Source organism: Dinoponera quadriceps, unplaced genomic scaffold, assembly GCF_001313825.1.
Source record: "Dinoponera quadriceps isolate SergipeBrazil2010 unplaced genomic scaffold, ASM131382v1 scaffold1441, whole genome shotgun sequence".
Classification (NCBI taxonomy): Eukaryota; Metazoa; Arthropoda; class Insecta; order Hymenoptera; family Formicidae; genus Dinoponera; species Dinoponera quadriceps.
This window is the reverse complement of record NW_014555884.1, coordinates 886,961-911,951: the sequence shown is the minus strand read 5'-3', so window position 1 is coordinate 911,951 and position 24,991 is coordinate 886,961. Positions and strand designations below refer to the sequence as shown.

At 44.7% G+C, this 24,991-nt stretch overlaps 1 protein-coding gene across 4 annotated transcripts in view; it reads left to right on the top strand.

Annotated features, from left to right (window-relative positions):
- The window catches only part of LOC106745684 (extracellular sulfatase SULF-1 homolog), an 83,561-nt gene that overhangs the window by 26,328 nt on the left and 32,242 nt on the right, over nt 1–24,991 (top strand). For all 4 annotated transcript variants that reach the window (XM_014621523.1, XM_014621521.1, XM_014621522.1 and 1 more), the window contains exons 2-3: nt 16,109–16,429; nt 18,098–18,337. In XM_014621523.1, the coding sequence (XP_014477009.1) occupies nt 16,183–16,429; nt 18,098–18,337 (487 nt within the window). In that variant the 5' untranslated portion in view covers nt 16,109–16,182. The remainder of the gene's footprint in view (nt 1–16,108; nt 16,430–18,097; nt 18,338–24,991) is intronic.

The following is a 24,991-nucleotide window of genomic DNA, read 5'->3' as shown; positions in this document are numbered from 1 at the left end:
TTAATTCACGTGCGCGCGGAGAGAATAGCGTGGCAAAAACCGAGGGCGGAGAAACATTAAAAGCCCGGGCGAAACGCGCAAAATTGCTTACGGTGACCTCTTGTCTTGAGAAAATAAAGCGAATGACACCGCGCTCTCCCTGTTGCCGTAATAAAGCGCGCCGTTACTTTCGGGCGTTTCAAAGCTCCATCATTTCCGCAGGAAGGCGGAATCGTTAAAATAAGAGAGCCACTTCCGCGAGAGAAGCGGCTTATCGATCGAATCAACTAACAACGTTCGCTCGAATTGCAGCGATATCGCTTCGCGATATTGTTTCGCAATTATTGTAGAAAACAATTTATAAAGAGAATACGAAGAAGCGACGTGAGTGACTTCTCGCTCGAGAGCTGCGCCGACGATTAAACGTCCGTCTTCGTTAGCCGGGGGAAAAATTCGAGAAAACAGCAGCGCGCGAAACGAGACTGCAAATACGTCCGGGGTTTTATTATTTACTCCGCGTTTTAATGTACTATATACGAGCACGCGCGATGGAACACACGTACGTAATTACTTCGTTCGTGGACGTGCGTATACGCCCGGAGACGGTCAGGTAATGACGGACGAGCCACCGCAGAGTAATTTCACGGCGGAAAGATTTAAAGGGCCTCTCAAGCGCGCAACACGACGGGGCACGCTCGTAGGGTGGGAAATTATCAGAATAATAAGCGCGAAGGCATTCGTGCGTTGCGACATCGATGGCCGCAAAAGTCCGGTGAGATCACCCTCCCTCGCAGTAGTCTAAGATAGATATTTCTCGACTAAAACTCTTTTTTTTTTCAACTTTCATCCCGAGTTGGTATAAATGCAATTTTATGGTGTCTTGTAGTCAAATAATCATAAATTGTTGTCATTTATTATTCTTTTATCACTCATCGGTAAATGTGATGATGAAAATATCGTTCATCCAAGGGTGGACTTTAGTTAAATCTATCACGCTGTCGAAATTGTGCTACATATCATATTAACTTAAATAGTGATTGTAGCATTATATATATATTTAATGAGCTAAAAGAACACGCTTCGAAATAAGTAGTTTGGGAAATCGTATATTAATTAGAAATAAAGGAGAAGCTTGAGGGTATTCCGGACGTATGTTAAAAAAAGACACACTTTCAAGCATAATATTCTCCAACAATAAATATTAATATGGATAATATATCTAGTGGCATTAAAAGATCCGCTGCTAAAGGCCCATAAAATTCTTCGTTTGATTATTGATAATGATGTGAAATCCTTCGTATTGCAGAATATCGTAAAAGACGCACTGTCTAGAAAAAAATACTATCCATAAGAAAATCGAGTAATCTTGCAACTATTTAAAAGGAAAGTGAGAGAAATATTGAACAAATAGCTACTTTTCTCTTTTAAAGACGTTTCCTGTATATAAAAAATCCAGATTTTATCAAGATTCCGAGTTTTGATCAGAAGCTTTTACTTTCAGACCACTGTGTACCGTCGCGTCTCTCGATATTTCAACCGAACATTATGAAAACGGACCAGTCGAGAGAACGGCTCTCTTTCAGGTCGGCGACCGGTCGGTTCGATCGCTTTTCCTTCCCTCCCCGTTCTCCTCTCTCCGCTCTTTTTCTCGGCAAAGCGCCGAAGACGCGAAATGCGCCTCGTCTAACATTTATTTATCCGAATTCTTTCCGGTGTCTGAGCCTTCGGATGAGACGTCAAACCGACAGAGCACTCTGAGAAAGTTTCCAGCTGTTAAGAAAATTCTCCTCTTACCGCGGCACGCGGGCTCAGAGCGCCACCCGGCAGACGTTCCTCCTCCTCTCGTCCTCGGCTTATCGTTCTCGCACCGAACTGAACGCGAGACGAGACGAAACGACGCGGAAGCTATTGACGACCCTTCACCCGGGAATACAGACAACTCGCGTAAACGTCACGAGGCATCCTCTCCCTCTCTCTCTGACAGAGAGATAATACAATATAAATTCGCGGCCTAAGAGTATTTCACTGTAGAATCGCGTCTCGCCTCCTCCTCGGCTGTTTGTATCTCGATCGCATCGCGAACTCGCTCCGCTTCTTACCCGGCTGCCTGCCGCCTAGGGCGCTCGTAAATCACAGTGCCCCGCGGTAAAGCACGCGGACCTACAAATCACGAAATGCGCGCCGGCGAAACACCGATAAAGAGCGCACCAGAGAGCGAGAACGCGAAAATTTACAATATTTGCCTTTACGACTGTTTCGCGCGCGTCGCATTCAGAGCGAAATTCACGAGCGTCGCTGTGCTAGCAGGTAGGTGCGTGCCGTTCGGCAAACGCGCGGCAGGTGTACGAAAACGCGCGCGTCACGTCAGAAGCGAGCCAATATTTGCCCTTCCGGAGGTCGGGATGGCGACGACGTCGTGCTCATTGACCCATCGTGGCCTCAGGAATGCGCGCCCTTCGGGATACCTCGAAATCCGGATTTCGACCTCGGGTTAATTCCAAAGTAACTCCGTATTAATATTTATACGCGCCTTTTTCTCCCGCTCTTTTTGCCCTTTTATCCCGGCAGTCGACGATCGCTCGTTCCCCCCGGTGAGACTCTCCACCTCAATCGCTTCGGTATTTAATCACCTCCGAAATACCGGGAAAATAGGGAAGAGGACTACTCGATATGTGTACCTGTGTATGTATGTGTGAGAGCTCGTGCGCGAGTGTGTGTGTACCCTTAAATGCATCCTACACCTTCGATTGTGGGCGTATATATTATTTTATTTTCATTTTATATACTTCTATTTTATATATTTCATATACTATTGTTATTTTTAACACGAGAGAAGAAGAAACGATAATCAATCGCGTTGAAAAGAAAGAACAAGAGAATTCACTTTGTCGTCTGTTTTATCGTACTCGGCCTATATTCCTCGTATCAATGTAATCTTCAATTTACTCCATATCTTTCGTATCAACGAAGTCTTCAATTTCTGAGCTTCGTAGAACAAAATACAAACGCAGTGACGCCGAGAGGAATGTCACGTTACATCGTTGGGTCAAAGCTCAAACGAACTGACGGCCGATCCGCGTCTACTGATCCGTTTGATTAAGAACAAGGACGAACGCGTCGTTTCAATTCGCACTACCTCCTGCAATCAAGAGCATTCCTGCGAATGGCGGCAAAAAAGGCCCGGTTCGGTCACGAATATCATGGAAAGAGGACGGACCAAACATTGACGGCAAAATCAGCAAAGATTGCCGGCTATTACTGGCCGCAGCGGAGAGAAAAAAAATATCGAGCGAAAGCGAGATAAACGAAGAAGACGGGGGGAGGGGGGCGGAGAGGCCGTGCGTGATAAATATATGTGCAAATCGACGTGAACGGTTTTCTATACCGGTAGGATACGTCTAACCGGTAATTTCGCCCTAATGAATTTAATTGCTCGTCCGGGATCTAGCAATTAGCCAAACGTGAACGAATGCACGGAGACCCGCGCACATTTCCTTTTTCCTATAAATATCGCGCGTATGTAATCGCGCTGCTCTATGGAAACAGGTTTTTTGTTCGCCCGCATCCGAGTAACTTTTCGAATCATTCGCCTCTTCCTCTTTTTCATCGACTTCGATCGTGGCGATCGTGACGAAGAAGTCGCTCGCGATCTTCACGGGCGTTTCTGCCCGACTAAGAATCTATCCTATGGTTCAGCTCGGTTTGAATTTAACTGGTTGTCGAGTAGTCATATAACGCTGCGTGAGAATTGGGACCTCAGTCAGGATTCATTATAAATGTCCTCATCAGATTATACTGTTGAATCTTCATCATGTTTTACTTCAGGTAACGGAAAGGATTATGATTCGATTAGGGTTTGTAAAGAGCAGAAAGTGCTAAACTAGTAAAAAATACTAACAAATCAAAGCACAAATATTGTTAGAAGTAGACGATTTTCGACTTTAATAACACCGAAACAACAAATATCTTTATAAAAATTATAAAAATAAAGTTTGCTAATTAAATCTATTATATACTACCGAATAAACGTTAAGAAAGGTCCGTATTAGAAATTAAAATAACGCAAGTCATAATAAATAAAGTAAATAAGAATCCCCCTAAATGAATCCGACCAGTAAAACTTTATAAAACGTTATACGAGAATAATAAAATCCTAATATATACCTAATCATTATAACTTTACAAAGATCTTCCTTATTCAATTTTCATCAATACATGATTAGGTTTGCCGTAATAAAAATTGCACTCACCTAGTTAAGGCTCTGTGCAATATCAGGTATACTTAGCGACTTTCTAGTCGGGTGATTTTGTCTGATTTTCAACGGACGATCTGGAAATCGCGACGCGACTCTGAACATTCCGAGCGAAGCCGCGAGTTCCAGGCGATACCCCCGGGAATTCGATTTTGCAGTCGTCAGTGTGTCGCGTGTGTCGAAATCGTTTGTCAACGCGCGCGTAATCATATTACGCTCGATTATCTATTCTCCGTTCGCGCCTTGTCCCGTCGTCGTTGTTATTGCGTAACGCGAAAAAAATATCCTCTAAGCGGATCCGCGCTGCTTTCGAAGTCGCTCGTGATGTTTTCCGATATAAAACAATGGGCGAAAGAATAGACGCGATTACGTATATTTCAGCCGGTGTGTCTCGGCGGCGGCCATTTATCATCGGCATTCCTTTGCGGCGATTTAATCGCGGCAAACGTTATTTAGTTGTCCGGATGTTTATTCGCCGCGCGGGCGACGCGATAAATCGCGGCCCGGTTGAAACGCCGGCTGAAATTTATCGGTGCGGTAAAAATGGAAGTTATATGGACGGAGATGATGTGTAAATAACTATTGGCCTTTTTCGCGACAGGTAGGATACCATCTCTCTCTCTTTCTTTCTTTCTCTATGGCGCGCGAGAACGTATCGCGGCGCGTGCGGATTGCGCGCTTATAAATCAACGTTTCATATTTCATCGTTAGCTGCGCATTCATAAGCCACACACGTGTACACCTGCACCAAGACGCGTGAGATTTCCTTTTTACGTTCGCATACGCGACTCCGCTCGATAGAGCTGGAAATTTGTCCGGCGTGTGAAGCGAAGAATGAGCGCGGAGAGCCGAAGGAATGGGAGTTACAAGAAGAGCATGCGTTTAACACCGGTCATGATACTACTATCGTGTCTCATTAAGTTACGTGTAAGGTGTTACTAACGGCATTTGGAAAATCGCTCATACGATTGGTAGAGTAAAATTATTACGTTTCTCTTCAATGGAAAATATATATATTACATACTTCTAGTATTTCCTTAAATGTAGAACCATTTTACGCTTACATTCGGCAATTAATTTTCAAATTAAAGGTATTATTGCGTTCAAGTAATTATTTTATTGTAATATTATTTACTATAAGCTATCAAAATATGCTTGAATTGACAAAAATATTTGATTAACTTGATTTAAGAAGCTGAAAAACAAGTAATTACATTTACTTGATTCTAGCACTTTTTTTTCTGTGTACTATACCTACCTGGAAAAAAGATATAGTTCACATAAGAAATATTTAATTATAAGCAATATACATCACCTTATTTGTCTTTGTGCGATAGGTATGTGTATGGCTGATATGACTTATTACTTTGGTGTATCAACTATATCAATGTAGTTGTGCGTGATCTGGTTATGGTAACCGGAACTTGGTTGAGAAGGTCATATTGCAAAGCAACGATGTTAGAGAACAAAGGTAACTCACTACCCTAATAAACACAAGGATATCGGTGTAACCGTTAGACTCACTGCTTGCCGTCCGATCATCGTGGTAAAGTAAGAGCGACTGGTGCACTAAAGTGGGGGATGGGTGATTGGCCCGAGAAAAACGTAGAAAGTATTGATAAAACAGCTTTCGCGGTTACACCGGCAAGTGGCCGTAACTTATTTTATATTTGCAAGACATTTTATCTAAGCCAACAAAACAGTGCGGTTGCCATAAAACACTTATAGTTGAAGTATCAAAAACGTCTGGTTGAAGCAATCAAATACTCTCGTCATTGATGTAAAACAAGTCATTCAACAATTGTACTGTGACTGCAGCAACCACATAATTAGTTGTTCCATGTTTTACTATTAAATCTGATTGGCACCATTCGATTACTGTGTGTTGGCCAATCGAATTGTTTTTCCCGTGTAGTTACCGCGATTAACGCGCATTTAGTAATTCGATCGTCAGCTAAAGCTTGCGCGTAGCAATCGACGTATTAAACTCTTCCACACTGTTTCGAGACGTGTCGAAATTTTTCAGGCGAGCAATTTTTCTCTTTTTCAAGTGCACGCGACCTCGGTTCGCTGGCGGGAACGATTCACGAAATCGGCGATACATCGAAGCCGCGCGTCTTCTGCGAGCGAAGTTTCCGCAAAGCCGCTCTCTGATGCCACATCCGTGTGTTAATGCGCGGCGCGAGACAATGAGAGGGAGGAAACATTCAGAGGTGCTATATATATGCGATGTCGCGTACGTACTCGAAGCGCAGAGTCGCGTGGGCTGATAAAGCCGACGCCGCCAAGCAGTCTGGCATTCCCCGTGTTTCTTCGCCTCTCTTTCCGTCATTTCCCTGCGAAAGAGAGCAAGCGAGAGAGAAAGAGAGAAAAAGAGAGAGAGAGAAAATACAGTCTCCTCCATCTCCGCGTTCCGACTTATACACTGACTGTCGACTTTGTCCTTCGCTTTTTTCCGCTTCGCGTCATTCTCTCTTCGTCTGTCTCTCCGAGACTTATATGTACAGTTGGTGCATTAAGAAAAATGTGATAGAATCAACGAAATTCTGCTTAAACGTACAAGATGCACGGAGAAAAATTTTCGGCCAGCACAACAAATTATTTATTATTACAGTGACAGCAAAAAGATTTGTTAAGAGTTACTAATTGCTAATTACGCCAACTAAACTCTATTGCTGTCGCAACAATGTTTTATTACGATAGCAAAATTATTTCGTATAACAAATCTTTGCTGTCACTGTGGCAAGAAAAAATTTGCTGTGCCAGCAAAAAATTGTTCTTCGTGTGTTTTTCAAACACAAGGTTTAATCCTTCGAGCAAATTACAAAATTGCTGTAATGAGTTATCAATTGATTCAGTTATTGTGATTTAGCTAGCAACTATATCGACGCAATGCATAATTTATTCAGTGTCCCAAAAAAAAAAAGGATTTAAATGTTTATTTATGAAATATAAGGTTTATTTTGCAGAAATACATATTTATTTAAATATGGCGAAATAAAATTTGACTTCTAGCAAATAAATCAATAAAGAAACTTAGCTTTCTTAGATATGAAAAATATATATTCCGTCGCCACAGTCAAATTTTTTTCTAACCAATTAATACCGAAGAAACGTCATAAGAAACATTTACTTCGCAAAATGTCAATTTCTTCCTCTTAGTATGGACACGATATTTTTCTGAATGAAAGTCACCATCGATTTTGTCGACCGAATCGTTTTTTTTTCCTCAGCGCGTTTCGCACACACTCGTATTGTCGCCCTCCGCATCATTAATTACGCGTGACTGATTATCCATTACCTACCTTACCGGGACGCGACTCTTATCGGCGGCCTTATCGAGCTTTCTACGCCTACTCCCGCTCACTTTCCGACCACATGTGTTACGTATCGTGCTCGCGCGATGATTGCGAAAGTGCGGCCACGTGTCTCCCATTGCAATCATTAAGCGTTCGTGTATTAAAAATTGCTACTCGATGATTCGAGACGAAACGTCTTATCGCCGGCCGCCGTGTACGTATGTTTCCCGGTTAATTACATCGTAGGAGGGGGACGCGCATGATCGCGTGCGTCTCGGCCGAGTGATGCATTCATCGGATCGTTTCGGGGCCGGAGAAACTGTGTGAACCGCGAATATAAATCCACGGTATATACGATCTGTTCATTACGTTCGTTTAAAACCGGAGCGGACGTCCTAAGGATACATCTCGAGGAGGTGTTTGCTGAAATTTCGAGGACTCTCGAAAATTATCATTCGACTCACGGGCGAGCGGAATCTTCCGGCCGTTAAATCGGCTGATAAAAATGTTACGAGGGGAGGGGAGGAGGGAGAGAGAGAGGACATTTCCCGAGCGGTCCTACGTTCCGTAATTTTCGGTTTATCTCACTCCTGCGGTCGTCGTCGGTGCCTATCACGAGGGCGAAGGGCGGCACAAGCACCGTCTTCCCTTCGCTTTTATCTCTCATTCTTCGTGGTCTCTCATTCCTCGAGTTTCCGCCCGGGATCCGGCGATAGGATCTCTCGATGTCTCTCACGGCTGTCAAGACACGTTGTGCCCTTTCTTTCTTTCTCTCTCAATCTCGACGGTTTCTCGACCGAACAATAACTGCCCACACGTCGTCGCGACGCGTCACGCGCTCGGTGCCCTCGTCGTTTCTCATTTTCACGCTTCGCGGACAGTCGTCTCGCGACGGCTTTGTCGCCCCCTCTCGGCCAGAGTCGTTCCGCTCGCCGTCATCGCCCTCGACCTCGATCACACGCACCACAAAGAAGTCGCGCCGATGAAAGATGTCGTTAGCAACGTCCAGGGAGCCGTTCAACATCAATAACTGTCCTGTTTCAGGCCGACGGCTCTTACCGGATCTTGCGGAACGCAACGTCGGAAGCGAAAAATCGCGCGAACCTGCCTCTTGTTTTTCTGCGCCGCGCGCATACGTGCCGAAATAAGATAGTTTGCCGCGCCTATCGCGCTCGTCCAGCGGAATTTTAGCGAACGACCGCAGGACGGACGTGCGAATTGAAGCGATACACAAATCATATCCGGCGCGTTCGAGTAATTAGCCGGCGAATATGTGCGCTATCAGAGCGGACGCAGGAAGCGGCCATCACGATCTCGAATGCACACCACGCAGATAGACACGTAGATACACAATGCGAGGCAGGAAACATTTCTTGCGTTAAATGTGCTCGATCCGGTGTGCCCGTTCCGAGTGTCAAACATTTACCCTTTGTCACAGTCAGCTCTCTCTCTCTCTCTCTCTCGCATCTCTCTTAATGCATATTCATTTCGAGAAGTGTCACATTTTATGAGCGCGAGTCGCGATATGCTACGTGGAAGAAACATCGGGAAATAAATTACGAAGAACTCAATTAGCCGGACTTTGTGCTTACGCAAGGTGCGATGGTGTGTGTTTCGCGCCAGCTTGCGAAATTACGGTAGGTTCTGAGTAAAGTAGTAATAACTACATCGATACTATTAATTCATCTTCACCTTTTGATCACATTTTGTTTTTTTCCTTTTGCATATTCCTTTGGTGGTGGTTCGATATGTTCGTAAGGACGAAGGGTTGCTATTTTATAGTTGAAGATAACTTTATTTAATAACACATTGATCGTTCTTTTCGGTGTCCCCGTCGTCGAAAAGAATGAAAAAATTAAAGCTGCGCTTACACAGAGAAGAATATCATTCGGTTGCTAAGAAAAGCGATTACACGGTTCGCTTTTCTTCTTGTAACTAATAGTTACCTTCAACAAAGAATATTTTCTTGATAATAATAATACTCATCACAAATTTTATATAGAGAAGCTTATTATCACATGTTCGAAAGAAGAATTTATTCTCTTTTCAAGAATATTGTAAACTTTATCAAAGAAAAGTCAAGTTCGGTTAATTTGAATAAGAAAATCAAAGTTGTTCTAATTTAATATCCTTAAATGAAGTACTTAGCTTATACTAGGATTCAAAATAAATTTGGAAGAAACTCAATGCTAATGATGAATTTATAACACATTTGCGGATATATAAACTTATGAAGTATTTGAAAGAAGCAACATTTACTTGAATAAAGTATGCATTTTCCTGTGTGCAACTGTAAAAAAATCAGCTTAGAGCTTATCATAAAAATCCCTACGAATTCATCGAACACGATCCAATAGTTTATTGTTTCCCGTATTCGTCACGCATGTGTGGCGTTCATTAAAATTATCTTTATTCTTGCTAAACGATAAGATAAAATGTACAATTTATTACATCCCCTTCCCAATTCCCGATGCAACCGAATCTAAAATAAGACATGGCTTCAGCCAGCGACTGATATCGCGACTTGCGCGAGTTAGGATTTAAATACCGCACGCGATAATACGCATCGTTGCTCGCGCTCACGAGGTTTCACGCACCTTTCTCACGCACCGGCCGCGTCGTCTCGGCGAATTCGCCATCGATTAACGTCAAATTATACCGGTTTCGATTCCCGATTTGAGAAACGATCGGAGATGGAGAGATGCATCGGCGGTAGATGTTACGTCAGGCACGCACGTATGTACGCATGTTGCGCAAAGTCGCGACCATGTGTGCCCGTTATACATTATCTGATTGTGCTAAATTCAGCGCGCGTTCGTTCCTACTATTCTACCCAGGAAGTGACGTCAGGATATCGCGCGCTACGTACGTACGTATGTTCGCCGAACGCGCGATCAGGATTTACGCGTGTCGACGCGTACGAAGGACCGACGCGCGAGCCGCGGGCGAAAAGTCTCTCCGATTTATCCCCGTAACGAATACACGCGCTCTAATATTCCTCGCGTCCCGGTAATTGATCGTTCGTTTTCGCACCCGCGACGGGAAATTGCCGGGCGTAGTCGGGCGCGCCGCCGACGTGTCAAACGTAAGTCCCGCTCCTGAGAAATGGATATGTTAATGAAGTCAAACGCGCGGTGAATAGGTGTCCGCAAAAATAAAGGACGTCTAATAATTTAAAAGAGAAAGAAACGAGAGAGAAAAGGGAGAAAAAGAAAGAGAGAGAGAGAGAGAGAGAGAAAGAGAGAAACTCGGCATGCCTAATGGATACGAGTTTCCGGTATTTCTCGCTCGCTATCCTCAATGTCGATCGTAACAATATGCATAAATACGAGACAGCTCGTATTTCAACTGCAACCGGTACAGTAACCGGCGTAATAAACGGTTCACGATCTACGAGAGAGGGCTGTTATCGATTCCAGGGCTCTCGCCAAAGTGGAGGAATCGATGGCGAGGGCAGGCTCCATCCGTGACCTGTAAAAGTCACGACGGAGCGCGGTTGTACCGCGGAAAAGCACGCTGCTTGCACGCGATAATCGGAACTATTCATTACGCTATTGGCACGACAAGCCGGCCGCATTGCCGACGTGAGATTTTTCATATTGGCTTGTCGATGCCACAACGGCATAAATACCAGCTGCGCGGCCAATCACGCCTCTTTCTAATGTCAAGGGTAACGCGGGACCGCTAAAAGAATCTCGGGGAATAGGAGAGAGAGAAAAGAAAGGAGGGGAGAACATTTTGAGAGACGGGAAGAAAAATTAAGGTGAAAGAGAGAAGAGGGAGGTGGATAAATAAAAAAAAAACATTTATTAAATATTCTAGGGTAAGCCTTCTTAGAACGATTGCGCTTTGAGCAATTGATAAATTAAAGAAAGATACAAGAAAAGAGTGGAAAGGAAGAAATATCAGAAAATACCAAAGGGGAGAAAGAAAAGAGAAAAAAATAATATGCGCATGGATAAAATGCTGTTGAATCTATAAAATTTCCAATAGTAGCGTAATTAGAGTAAATCTTCTTGATTCGATGGTAAATATCATTAAAACTACTACATTATGTATTGCAATAATTCAAGTATTAGTTTCAATAATATCACAATTGAATCAAGAAGATTTGCTCCAATTACGTGTCCTGTTGGAAATCCTATTGATTCAATAGCATTCTCTTTCTGTGTATATATGTACAAGATAACGTGCAGAGATAAATTGAATAAAGTTGGCGGGCTCGCATTTAACTGACATGCAAAACGGACAAACAGTTTGTGAAAGTGCATGTTGTTAAGTCGGTCCTCGCAGATGACAGAAGAGCCCGTTTTAAAAAAAAAAAGGTCATATCCGATGTCCCGATCTCGAAGAGGAGGTGAGTTTCAGAAAATGATATTTGAAATGAGTTTTGGAAAGTAGAGGTGCGACATAAAGGAGTGGAGAATTGATGCTTTTGATTGCGTGAGGTTAGGAAGGGAAGGAGAAAGGTAAAAGATAAAGAGAAAGAGAGTGAGGTAGAGAGAAGGGATCCGTGGAATTGATCGCCCTACGACGTTAAATTCGACAATTTGACGTTGATCCGAGAGGAGAAAAGATCTTTTCGAGTTTCTTGTCGAGGAACGACGACCTAAACGCCGATTACGTCACTGCGAGCGCGCGCGATTAACATCGGACTAACGAGCGATCTTGGACGTGTGTGCCGAGAGGCCACCGTCGACTCCGGACGTTTGCCAAAGCCGGAGTCCACGAAGGGAAACGTGACTGTGCAACGACCAAGTCATTGTGAAGAAAATCGCCTCGTCCCTCAACGTGCGTGCGTGCGTGCATGCATGCGAGCGTGGTAAATCGCGGCTCGTTCGCCGTCTTGTTATTTGCCCGGCGAGCCGCGCGCGGCCGATCGCGAAACCGCGGATCGTCTAATCCGCGTCTCGGTATCGCGGCTGTTGGAACGATACTTCGTAGCCTATCATCGATTGGGAATTGTGAAGGACGAGAGAGAGAGAGATTTCTTTTTCTTTCTAACATAACCAAATCAACTTCTAAGTAACTTTACCCTATACATTGTACACACTTGTCTTATTGCGTTCCAGTACATAAGTTGTATTTTTTTGCGCTACGATTGTCTTTCTGCATCTTCCTCATTTCATCTCATATCATTTCTCTTTCTTTAAAAATACTTTAATTATTTTCTTCCTACACCTGCGTGTCCACAGACTAATAATTTTTCTTTTCAACTGAATTTTTCTTTTCCTTTCATTCCTTCCTCTTTCTTTTACTTCAAACTTATGTAGTTGATTTATATTGTTGTATAAAATCATCAATATGCTTATCGTTCATACGTATACTTTGAGTCCTTAGTGAGCTTGCTACAGAACTATAATAAACGCTTCTCTCTCTCTCTCTCTCTCTTTTTGAGAGTGCGAAAAATGCGAGCCGCTTCTTAAACGGACATGGACTGCAACCAATCGAGAGGATCGGCCGAGCAGAAAAGGAAGGCCGAAGAGGAGGCGGAGGGAACGGCCGCGGTCGTCGACGCTTTCTCGCCGTCTACGGCACGTCCGGAGCTTTACTCGCGTTTATCTCGGGTAAAAGATCGGTCCTCGTTTCCTCATTAGATACGATCGAACGTAATCAAGCAGATGTACCTGCTTTATTTATTCGTGCTCTTGACGTTCCCGTATGCAAACACTGATAACGACTCTGATAACGCCGATAACGTCTCGCTAGCCGAGTCGAACTATGAGTGCCGGTCTGAATTTCGGATCGAGATATTTTCTTGTTCTCGGTGAGTCCGACAAACGTTCGTAAAAATCATAACAAATAACTGAACGCACCTATAGGCCGATTCTATAACTTTTAACGGCAATGTCGTCATTGTTATGTTGTTGTACGGATATAATATATGACAGAAAAACTAACAACGACGACTGTAAACGATGACGTAACGATAACGAACTGTTGTTAAAAATGAGAAAATCGGCCTACTGGATACATGTCTTCCTGACTGCCGGTCGCTCATCGTGGTATGGACGGTCGCGCAAACACGATTAATAAACGAGACACCAACAAGTTTCTGATTAAACATTTCGAGAAGCGATGGCAAACGTAAATAACTCCCGTTGCAGGATGTGCATGTCGCTCGTCGACACGAAAAGTAACGTCTCTCTATTGGTAGCGATCAAGGTTGGTCGTTATTGAATTGTCTCACTGACTCCACATTTAAACTACTAATTGGTACGTGGCATTATCGCCGTGACTGTTATCATTACAACTCCTTTCTCTTCGCTTCATTCGAATTTCCGAGTCCCATTGAGCTTCAAATACCAAAAATGATAATAAAAGAGTAGTCAAGAGAGCAGGTTTGTTTCGTTTGTATCCATTAATCTCCTTTATTCGCCCACATTTTATTTAATATTCGCTCAATTATTTAATCGATCGTATTCTCGACACGCGATATTGCAGCGCCTCCAGTTCACAGTCCATAATTTCGTTCGACACCCTTTCGATCCTTGAAAACCCCGAGGAATCTCGGGGATAACGTTTAATAAATCAACGAGGAACATCGCGCGTTATGCAACCCACGCGACCACGCGGCAATCCGAGAGGGCGATCATCGCTTCCTCGGAGCCTACAGATCGACCTACACTAAACGCGAACGCTGTCGTGTCGCGGGCAGGCAGGTTAACACGTAAACGCGCGCACGTAACATCCGTTTAACCTGCGCTCAGCCCACTCAGCGCGTCGCCACCCACGACACAAGAACGAATCCCCGATATAATAATAAATTACGTCGGCGAAGAAAATGGAATCCCGACAAGCCGCGCGTCGACGTTAATCGAATTCGAAGGAGGCGCGCGTCGAAGACATTAACGGAGGCGCGAGAGCACGCGGACGTGTCGAGTAAGGGACGGTCGATTTCTATTCGATGGTACATTCATTATCCGTTAAATATATGCGGAGAAGAAAGTCCGGTTGTGTGAATTAACCCGACAACGAAGGGACCAAAGACGGCTTTGGTCGAGGGAAACAGAATTTCTGACTGTGAGAATCGAATTCGTTTCGTAAGAGCCACACGAAGAAAAATTATTTTGCCGTTGTAACGACACCATCGCTGCTGCTGCTGCATATTCGTTGCGATAGCAATAAAATTTCATTGTCATTACCGAATCAGTACTCGGAGTACTCGTAGTTAGAGCAAAAACAATTTTGCTGCTGCGGTAAAAGATTTATGCAGTTGGAGCGATTTTCGAGCGATTTTCGAGCGAAAATTTAAAAAATATTTTTTTCAAGTTTAACCTCAGTGTAAAAATAAAAATATAGGAAAACAATAAAATTGTGCAAAATGTATCGATATTAACATAAATAAATAAGAAAGACCGAAAAGATAACGCGGGCGCAACATTCACACAAATTGAAATCCCTGCCGAGAGTCTGACGGTTTGTGCAAACAAATGACAGTAGTTTTCTATTTCGCAGAACGCTCTATTACAGACTTTTTATTCTACCTCTATTCTACCTTTTATTCTATATCATAGTATGGGCTAAGATAGCAAAATAGGTTCGATTTGATGATATCTTAAATTTCTATTTTCTCTATTTTAGCGTGAAAATAGGTTGTTAAGGGCAGCATTAAAATTCAATCTGTAAAATTAAAGATTCAAGATAGGCGTTAAAAAAGAATGTCACAGAATCGTCAAGGTTTGACGATCCTCAAGTGACTCATAGATCAGGTGAAACTTCCGGCGAGCATTACAAATCGTTCACGGTCTCGATGATATACGCGGCCGAGTCAATGAGCGGGGGAGTTGTAATTCGGGCCCGCCGGTTCCTCGCGAGATCTCCGGGATGCGATAAAACAACCGGCCGTAAAACACGGACCACGCGATTATGGTCTTGTTCTTCGCTTCTGACCGTGGGTCACGCGTTCCTTTTCTCTCTTTTTTACGGCTTTCATCTCTCTCATCTTTCATTCCCGAGGCTCTCTCTGTCCTGAGAGCAGGACGTTCCCTATTTAGTTAGGACGCTCACGTGCGTCCTCGGTGGAAGCGTTTGTGTTGGTGGATATGCACCGCGTCCACGGACAATCGCGTCGAATATTACGAATTAACATCGATGATATTAACACAATGCTTATTAATTGCTTGCGTACGACGAAATCGTAACGAGCGGCGAACGCCGCACCATCGGAGATGATCGTCGCTGAATTGCAAAGCTCGCGGATATATTATAACGCAGATTGCATAACATGTTTCGGTCGTGCGGGAATTTCATTCGCCGGCGTGTCACGCCGGATGAATGGAAAGTCCGATAGATACTCACCTGCGTTGCACATTTTTCAATAAGTGTCTGATTGCGAGAGCCGCTGGTTCTTATCTCGTCATGGAGAAGCTTTTTTCCTCTTTCATCGCTCATACGTCGAAAAACTCCGCGTGAGAATGCGAGCGCGTATAGATGTGAGTGCGCGCGTTTGCGCTGCAACGAGACCGATCGCGATTCGATCCTTATCGACAGTTCGAAAATAAAAGATTCAACGAGACGCAAGCAACGAGGATCGCTCAGGGAAGCGCATTAACGCGTTCTGTTTTCCTGTTGCAGCCCAGCACCATGGTATGACACTCGATTGAGGTAGCCAGCCCATAAGCGACGAGCCAGCGCAGCAGCCGAACGCCATGAGCAAGCTATTTCAATTTCTGGCTCTCCTCCTGCTGGGTGTCAATGCCAGACGGACCGACGGAGACAGACCTGCGGATGACGCGTACGCCGGTCAGCGTCGCGGCACCCTCCACAAGTCGAATTACAACGGCAATAATAATTACAATCATCAGTCGAACTCACCCTATCTGCCGTATCAGCAGACCAGGGAGAGAAAGCCCAACATCGTGCTGATTCTGACGGACGATCAGGATGTCGAGCTGGGTACGTAAAGACTGCACGGTACACAAATTTTCCATAAGTAAAAGGTTCGCTGAAATTTTTCACTTTAACAAGGTGAATGTGTTGAAGAGTAATACGTTAACAAAGTGAATATGTTGATTTAACATGTATTTGTGTGTACTTTTTAACATATTCCCATCTGTATAGTGGCGGGAAATCCCGATTCATTCTTCGGAAGATCAATTTTTCCCGCTAATGTTTTTAATAGATTCTTCTCTGTTCAATTTTCGTACGAATCAATTCTTTCAATAGAAAAGCGCTTTTTGATCCGTTGATATGCTTATTCGTCAGTGTTGCTTCGTTTAATGAACAATTCACAACGTCTGATACAATTAGAATATTAGACTTAGGCTTATATTTCAAAGGACTATATAAATGAAGGTAAATTTGACTTTGAGCAAAAGTTACTACCAAAGATCTAGAATTTCAACCAATCAAATTTCTAGTTACTGCTTCAACTGAAGGGTGATATTTCATTTATGACTTCTGCACACAGAACGCGGAAAAGTTTGGATTATTTTATGTTCTAAACCTAGTTGAATACATAAGAAGCTTATATGAGAAACTTGGCTTCGAACTACACAGTTATTGCGAACATGCGTAACAAAGGATGCAACATCGGTGAAACGTATACTTTCTCCGTTTTTGCTATCTTTGGTTGGCAGCAGTCGGGAGTAAGAAGAAAATTAATCATGCTTGACCTCCTGAATCGTTATGACGAAAAACCTTTGTGCTATCTTTATTTTTAAATCATATATCAAATTTCCATTCCTCATAAAACATACTTCATGTGGGTTGAAGTTATTCTTGTATAAGTACGGCGAATTAACTTTAGATTCAGCAGATACATTTAAATGCTAATTTCATGCGATTTTTCTAGATCAATTTTCAGGAGATAGATTCTTTCAGTCCGATTTTTTTCATAAGTCGGTTCTATTTATACCAAGACTCAAGACTGATTGAAGAATCGATTTGTTCTGAAAGATCGCCCAACACTAGTAAAGACACGGCGCAGTGCTGCTCGGCCTCCTCTCTCCACGTCGTGCGTGCACAGCGTCGGATTATTTATCGCGCCGTATTACCGGTATGAATGTGCCTACGCAGAACATAGAGTCACTTTGTTTATTGCGTGCAACACCCCGGCACCTTATCTCACCGTTACGATATTCGTCTCGGTCTTCGCGAAGGAAGCCGCCGAGATATCGCGACACGTGTGTGTGCGCGCCAAGAGAAACGCAATATGTCGCGTGGTAGCGCGCGAGCGTGCTTATTTCGCTGCAATTCACTCGTTAATAATTGCATACGTGAGGTCGCCGAATGATATCCGAGATATCCTGCTTCTTGCTCGCGTTATCAGTGTCCAATATTTCAGCGGATAAGCCGCGAGAGAAAAATTGGAAAAATCAGTCAAGCGTATTTGACGTTTTTCGCCGAGTATTCGTCGAGCATTACTCCCCCACGTCTCCCTTTTCCCTATCTCCCGCGAGAATTGCTTCAGAGAGAGGACCTCGGCGCTTGATATTCGCGCGTCTTCGGACAGAGCCGGCCGCGAATCGATCGAGGAATCCGCGGGGTAAACATCGCGAAGTCGTCACACCCGAACGGCCGGACAAATGTTTGACCGCGTTCTCAAAGTGGTCGATCCCTCAGGTTCGCTGAACTTCATGCCACGGACCCTGAGGCGAATAAGGGACGAGGGCGCCGAGCTGAGACACGCATACGTGACCACTCCCATGTGTTGCCCAAGTAGGAGCTCCTTGCTGACCGGTCGTTACGTTCACAATCACGAGGTCTTCACGAACAACGACAACTGCAGCAGTCCCCAGTGGCAACGAGATCACGAGCCGCACTCCTTCGCTGCTTACTTGAGCAACGCGGGATACCGGACAGGTAAGAAGTCGCTACCGTGCGAGTAGAAGCCGGTCGTCGTTCGCTCCGATTGTGACTCACGACGGCGACCAACAACCGAAATCATCGTTTACTCGATGCATTTGGAAGGATGGGAAAGGGAGATCGGGAGGATCTCTCCGAAAACGTTTGCGCTCGCCCCGTTGCTCGTCGCCGTCCGCGACGAGAATAGAATATTTTATTGTTCTCCGCGCGTTCGTAACGCGCATAACTCGACCTTTGGCCGCATAAACGCAATCGGGATAATCGAGACACGTTCAATTGAAGTGAGGTTTCTATTTACCTCTCCCTCCGACGGGAGAGCAGCGCGCACAATGCGCTCCGTGCGTAACTGGAGTCAAGTACGGTCACCCGACGATAAATCCTCGTTACGTAAGCCCCGTGAGCGCGGGGGCCATTTAGTAGCCGGGATTTTCAATTGAACCTCGCTTTCCTTTTTTTCCCCCTCTCTCGCTCGCTCGCCCGCCCGCTCGCCACTTTTGCATCGCGCGTAAATCAAAGGCGTCGTAACGGCGACTTCCACGGTGAACTCTCCCGTTGCGAAAACGGGAGAGGCCGACGCTGTTTACGCGCGAACGCGGCACATTGTCGCAATTAAAATTGCGATCGATTCATCCTGCCTCTCTCTCTCTCTTGGCGGCTGAAACATTGTTTATCCACTTCAATTGCGCGTAAAACTTATATCCACACTCATCTTTCCCTTGTACGACTATTGTTGCGCGTTATTTTCAAGTCTCACTGTTTAGAAAATCAAGCTTTAGACGCTCAACAAACCCCGGTTTTGTATTGGTTTCTGCATGTTGTATCGTGTTATGGATATAATTTTCTATTTTTTTCTTTTATTCAAATAATTTTTTCTTTTCATACATTTATGTGCACATGTATTTTGTTGTATTTGCTACTATTATTTTTCCTTCCCTTTGCACCAATTGCACGTACGCTACGTACGTTTTTGTCGTATTCACTTTTGATCGCGAGTCCTTGTATTTTTTCTCATACCAGCGCTTGAGGAAACTTAATTCCAAAATACAAATAAACAACACACTCTTTCTCTCTCTCTCTCCCGCCTTCCATGTTCGGCGACGACGTAATTGCACGCACGTCGCCCGGCGACGACACTCTCGCGCCGTAGGACGAATATGGCAATGCATTCCCGCGGAATTCCCGAGCTTCGATCCCGCCAAGCGAGTTCGTCCGACCGCAATTGTTCGCCACATTGCAGCCTCCGCTCTCCTCTCACCGGCCTCTCGACAAATCTTGGCGACTCGCAGAGGCGATGCCTCTCTTCGCCGTACGAGCACCAAAAACGGCTGGGACCGCACCTGCGCCGCGCGATCGATCGGCAATAACTCAAAATCCAAACGTTCGGGCCGAGAGTATAGCTGAATCATTTGACCGCCGGATATTCCCGTATATCATCCGAGGCTCCATCCGAACACGCGTCTATAAATTCGCGATTACGCTTCGAAAGTGACACACACACAGCCGGGTACTCGATACAGCATTTCGAATCGGAGGCGCCCGCGCTATTAACGATCTCGTTTACGATCGTCCAGCTCGGTCGCAAACACTCGGCGCGCTTATGCCGAGTCACAGTTTCCAGTTACTCTCGCGATGTTTATCTGCGATCCACCGCCGCATTGCCTATTCAGCCGATCGATCGACGCTCGTTTCCGCGGTTATGAACAGGGAAATTGGGGGATCGTTTTCATTCGAAGGCGAAGAGACGCCCGACGTTCACGTCCAGGCGGTTTCTCACGGTGTTTGCCCACGATCTTTATTGCTCACTTCAGCGGTCTCATGAAGAGGAAAATGATGAGATTATTTCTATTGAGTGTCGAAGATACATGAGAGATACCTATGACAGTCGCCAGCTGTTAATTAATACACAGTCACACAAGTCGCGGAGAACCAACTGGAGGAAATGAGTCTTTAATCCTCCATTTGTGCACCTAACGAGTTTATTTTTATTCAAATGCGATAAGATACGCGAGAGAGATGGCGATTGCGCTCGACGTTTGTACCGAGTAAGTTTTGTCGCGATGTTTACCTGCGATCACCAATTCAGTCGATCGGAGCTCATTTCAGCGATTACGAAGAGGAAAATTGCGGAATTATGTTTATCGAAAGGCGAAAGATACGACAGTCGCCGGCAATTAATTATTGCAAGTCGCAGAGGATTAACCGAAGGAAACGAGTATTTAACCCTCTATTTGCGAACGTGGCGAGTTTAATTTTATTCAAAGGCGAAGATATGCGAGAAATATGATAATTGCGCTCGACATTTACGTCAAGTGAGTTTCTAGTTTGTCGCGATGTTTGCCTGCGATCGTCCTCTTATTGCCAATTCAGTCGACCGATGCTCATTTCAGCGATTAAGCGATGAAGAGGAAAATCGCGAAATTATTTCGATCGAAAACACTCGAGAGACATGGCAGTTGTCGGCTGCTAATTATTGTACTTAAAAGTCGCGGAAGACTAGGGGAAGCGAGTGTTTAAACCTCCATTTATAAACCTGACGAGTTTATTTTTATTTTAAGGCGAAGACACGCGAGAGATGTGGCAATTGCGTCGAGTCAGTTTCTAGTTCGTCGCGGTGTTAACCTACGATCGTCACCATAGAGCCATTTCAATCAATCGATCATTCCCGCGATTACGAAGGGAAAAATGATGAAATTATTTGTATGAAATGGCGAAGAGATATGGCAATCGCTGGCAGGTAATTATCACACCGTTACAAGTCGCCGAGGACTAACTAGAGGAAGCGAGTCTTTAACCCTCCACTTATTTATGCTAGATCATGGCTCGCGATAAGACGTTACTTATGCTGGATCATGCGCGGCGATAAGAAGCCGCCGCGTTGCGTATGTACTGCAAAATTCACCGTGTCCGCGATACCCGAACGATATCCAGCGACGCTAATGCACTGTAACGCGGCGGATACACCGGTTGTGACACCCATCGTACTTATCGAACGTAACGTCGCTGGCTTTGGCGCGGCATGTCCCATTACGATTTCTCTCATCATCGAAAGGGAATAAAACGTTTCGACCTGGCCACGACGTCGAGGACGAGCCGTCACAGCTCGCGTAAAATAAACGTCTTTCGCGTCCTTTTCGATCGAAATACCGGAGATTCGCCGGAGAGAGAGGAGCATTTTCGTTCCGCTGAGAACATGGCATCGCGAAGGCACAGTAGAGTAGGTAGGCAGGCAAAAATCCTGCGATCGGGAGCGATCCGCTCCGCCGGACGGAGATCCGCCACCTTCTCCGCCTCTTCCGTCGGACTTCTTCTTGCGGTGTCCTCCTACCCGCTCTCGACGAGCATATTCGCAGGCAGGACGTTGCTCCCTGAGAGCAGCCAGACTCCTGCCTCGGTCAGAGCCTCGTCTACATCCGGCACGAGATTGGCGGCCTTCCAAATTCGCGACACACGACGCCCGGCGGAGCCAGCCAAGCTCCACTTCCGCGAAGGCTCCGCGGAGTCCCCGAAATAAGACCGCGAGTCCGCGCATCCATCGAATCGCGGCCGAGGTGAAAGCGCGGCTAATTGCCGCGCGATATTCATCGCCCCGCGATGCACGTTATTGCCGGTGACGTAAACGGCTTGCGTACACTCGTTTCAATTCGACGGCAAGTCAAAACGACACGATATCACCTATTCTCTCAGCTCCCTGATCGGCTCGGTCTTTTTTCCGTCTCACTCGCACCAGATTGTATAATCTCATAGAATGTGCGATAGTCGTCACGCGACGTTTCGTGACGATGTGACGTCCGGAAATGGAGATTCGAGAATGATAAATGTCATCCTTTCGGTCCGCTCGGGGTCAGAGGTCGGTTCTGTACTTAAAGGGGCTATATACACCCGTGAAGCTCGAAAAACGCTCAATGCTTGAATTTTTCTGCCGATCATGTTGAAGATGAATTAATATGATGGAATCATTAAAGAATATTAATGTTTGATAAAGTTACTGACATTTGAAAACAAAAGTTCGAGTTTCCGTCACAAATTTCTCTTCTTTTAGTTTATAAAAAAACTATATATATATATCAGAAAAAATGCTGGGACAAAGATTAGATAATCTTACTAAGAATATCTACGCAAAATTACAAGTAAATCGGTCCAATAGTTCCCGAGATATTTTCCATTAGCGATAACGAGCTTCGCGGAAATAGTAAAGAAATAACAGCGTTACGTATCAACCTTGTGTAATAGGCTTCACAAATGTAAATAAAAATATGAAGAATTACCTTTAAAAAAGACATCTTCACAAAGTCAATAATATGATCAGTAGAAAAATTGGACATTTTTCGAGCCGCTCGGGTGCATGTAACTCTTAATGGCACCTCCAAAGGTCCGCTCAACGAAATCCCGATGGTCGGACGGACGGAGAATGATCGTCATCGCGACCTCGTAGGGGACGCGATTCGTAAAGTGCCGATCGATGCTCGTGCGGTATGGGGAGCGCACGGAACTCGTTTCGTTATCGCCGCTTGTTATACAGGGTGTCCCTGACCAGAATACCGAGGCTGGCGCGGGCCGGGCGACAAATTTTCTTTGTTATCTTCGCAAAAGAATCTTGTCACGAGCGCATATGTTGTTCGGTCTCACCGTTAAGGTGCGTTCGTGACTTCGCGTGATTAGGTCCGAGGAATCTGAATCGTCCGGACGATTTGACAAATATATAATATCAGCACGAATAAGGATTCACACACGCGGAAATTCTCTTCTCAGGAATTAAATTTTTATCGTCCCGATTTCACCACATAAATTAAGTCCATTTGTGGCTGATCCTAGTGAAACTTTGTGAGAGTAAGGTCCGCTTGAAGAGTCAAGTTTAATTCGTTTGGTCGTGTGACGTTCGATTTTAATTCGCGATGATTTTTGAATTCGCAAAATCGCTTATAACTCAAAAGCTCTTTCGATCGATGTTGAAAAAAAAAAATCTATATAATTTGTCTTTACTTACACAGTAAAAAACATTTTGTACTTGTTAAAATCAGTCCTTGTTAATATTCTCGTGATAAATTTCTAACATATCCGTGTGTTAATTTAACATATTGTGATTTATATATCATCACAATATTTTATGTTGAGTCGATATCTATCACGTATAAATATTAAAATAAGACATTTTACACTTCAGTATCGATAAACATATTAATTTTCTAACAATTGTGTTAATACTTGTGTTATTTTCCAACATATTCATCTTGTGTTGAATTAACACAAAAATTTGTTTCGATTTATTTTGATTATTTGGACCGTTTGGGACATATGTGAAATTTGACAGAAAATTTTTTACTGTGTAGTGAAACCGAAAAATGTAGAGTAGTTCCCTTTATCGCCGTGCTGCTCGGCGCGGTGAATTTGAGCGTTTCGCGCTTTACATTCAGCAGAATGCGGCGAAGGGAAATCAATGAGAGGTCGATGCAAGGCCGCGCATTTGTTGGCGCAGCAAATACGCTTCGCAGTTTTACACACGACAGTCGTTTCGCGTCACGTCCTGCCGCAACGAGAATCGTCCGAGAGAGGAACGTTAATGAGAGGCAATCCCTCAATTTTGCGGGTATTCGTCGCGCGATAAAGCGCTTTACTCGATCAACGCGATTCACTCCCACCCGCCGCGAAGAAAGCCCGCGAAGAAAGGGCGGAGTTTTGCCACATAGCGGGGTTCCGACCGCGTCTTTAAGGGGAATTTGTGACGCTTTCCTTTCGCGTCGAGTCGCGCGATACAGTCTAGTTTAATGATAAGACCACACACGAGAGCGCGTTGAAAGCGGCATAGATGCGCCGCGGGATAAGTAAAAGACTCGATAGCACGGCAACCTATTAAAGCGCAGAAAAGGAAGACGAAAGTATCTCCCTCGTCGGTGTCGGCGATAGGTAAAATCTTTCGGCGCGATAAACTGCGGAGTAGACGACCGAGCGACGGCTCGCCCCCTCGACTTTCGGTGCGCCGCGCAGCGATCAGCTGATTTTGACAGCTCGGTCGCCGACGGCGATTTCCGACTGGTACGCGCGAGCCGTTTGTTTCTCTGAGACTTTAGCGACCGATTCGCTTTAGCACGACTCGCCCAGGTAGACGTCACCGCGCGCCGTACTTATTAACCTGATCGCTCCCGGGCGCGCGCTACGTTCCGAGAAGAAATGTTATATCATCGCGCGGCGAATGTTCGCGTACAACTGGCTAACATTACGCAACACTTGGCAAAATCTTTTTACGTCTTGCCAATGTTCATGTATACTATTTGCCGGTAATTATGTTCAGACGTTTCCTCACAATCGTGCTCGATTAGAAGAGAGAGGAAAAATGACCGCGTGCCACTTGCGAGAAGCCGTATCGATTCTTCGAATCGCCGAGACGAGGGTGCGAAAATCTCAGAGATTCAAAGAGTAACGCGATTCTTTCCCCGAGTCTCTTTCGTATATTAACGATTTTCCGAGATAATTATCATTCGCGCGCGATTTTGCTTATTTTATCGCCCTTCGCTCGGTAACGGAGATTAAGGTGAAACGCTTTCATCAAGTCTCTTTAAATAGAACTCGCGCCGAAGAGATTCTATTGTATTGCTCACTCAGTGTTATCTTTATTCATAAATCTTCCGCGAATAACGAGTCTTCGTGGGATTTTAG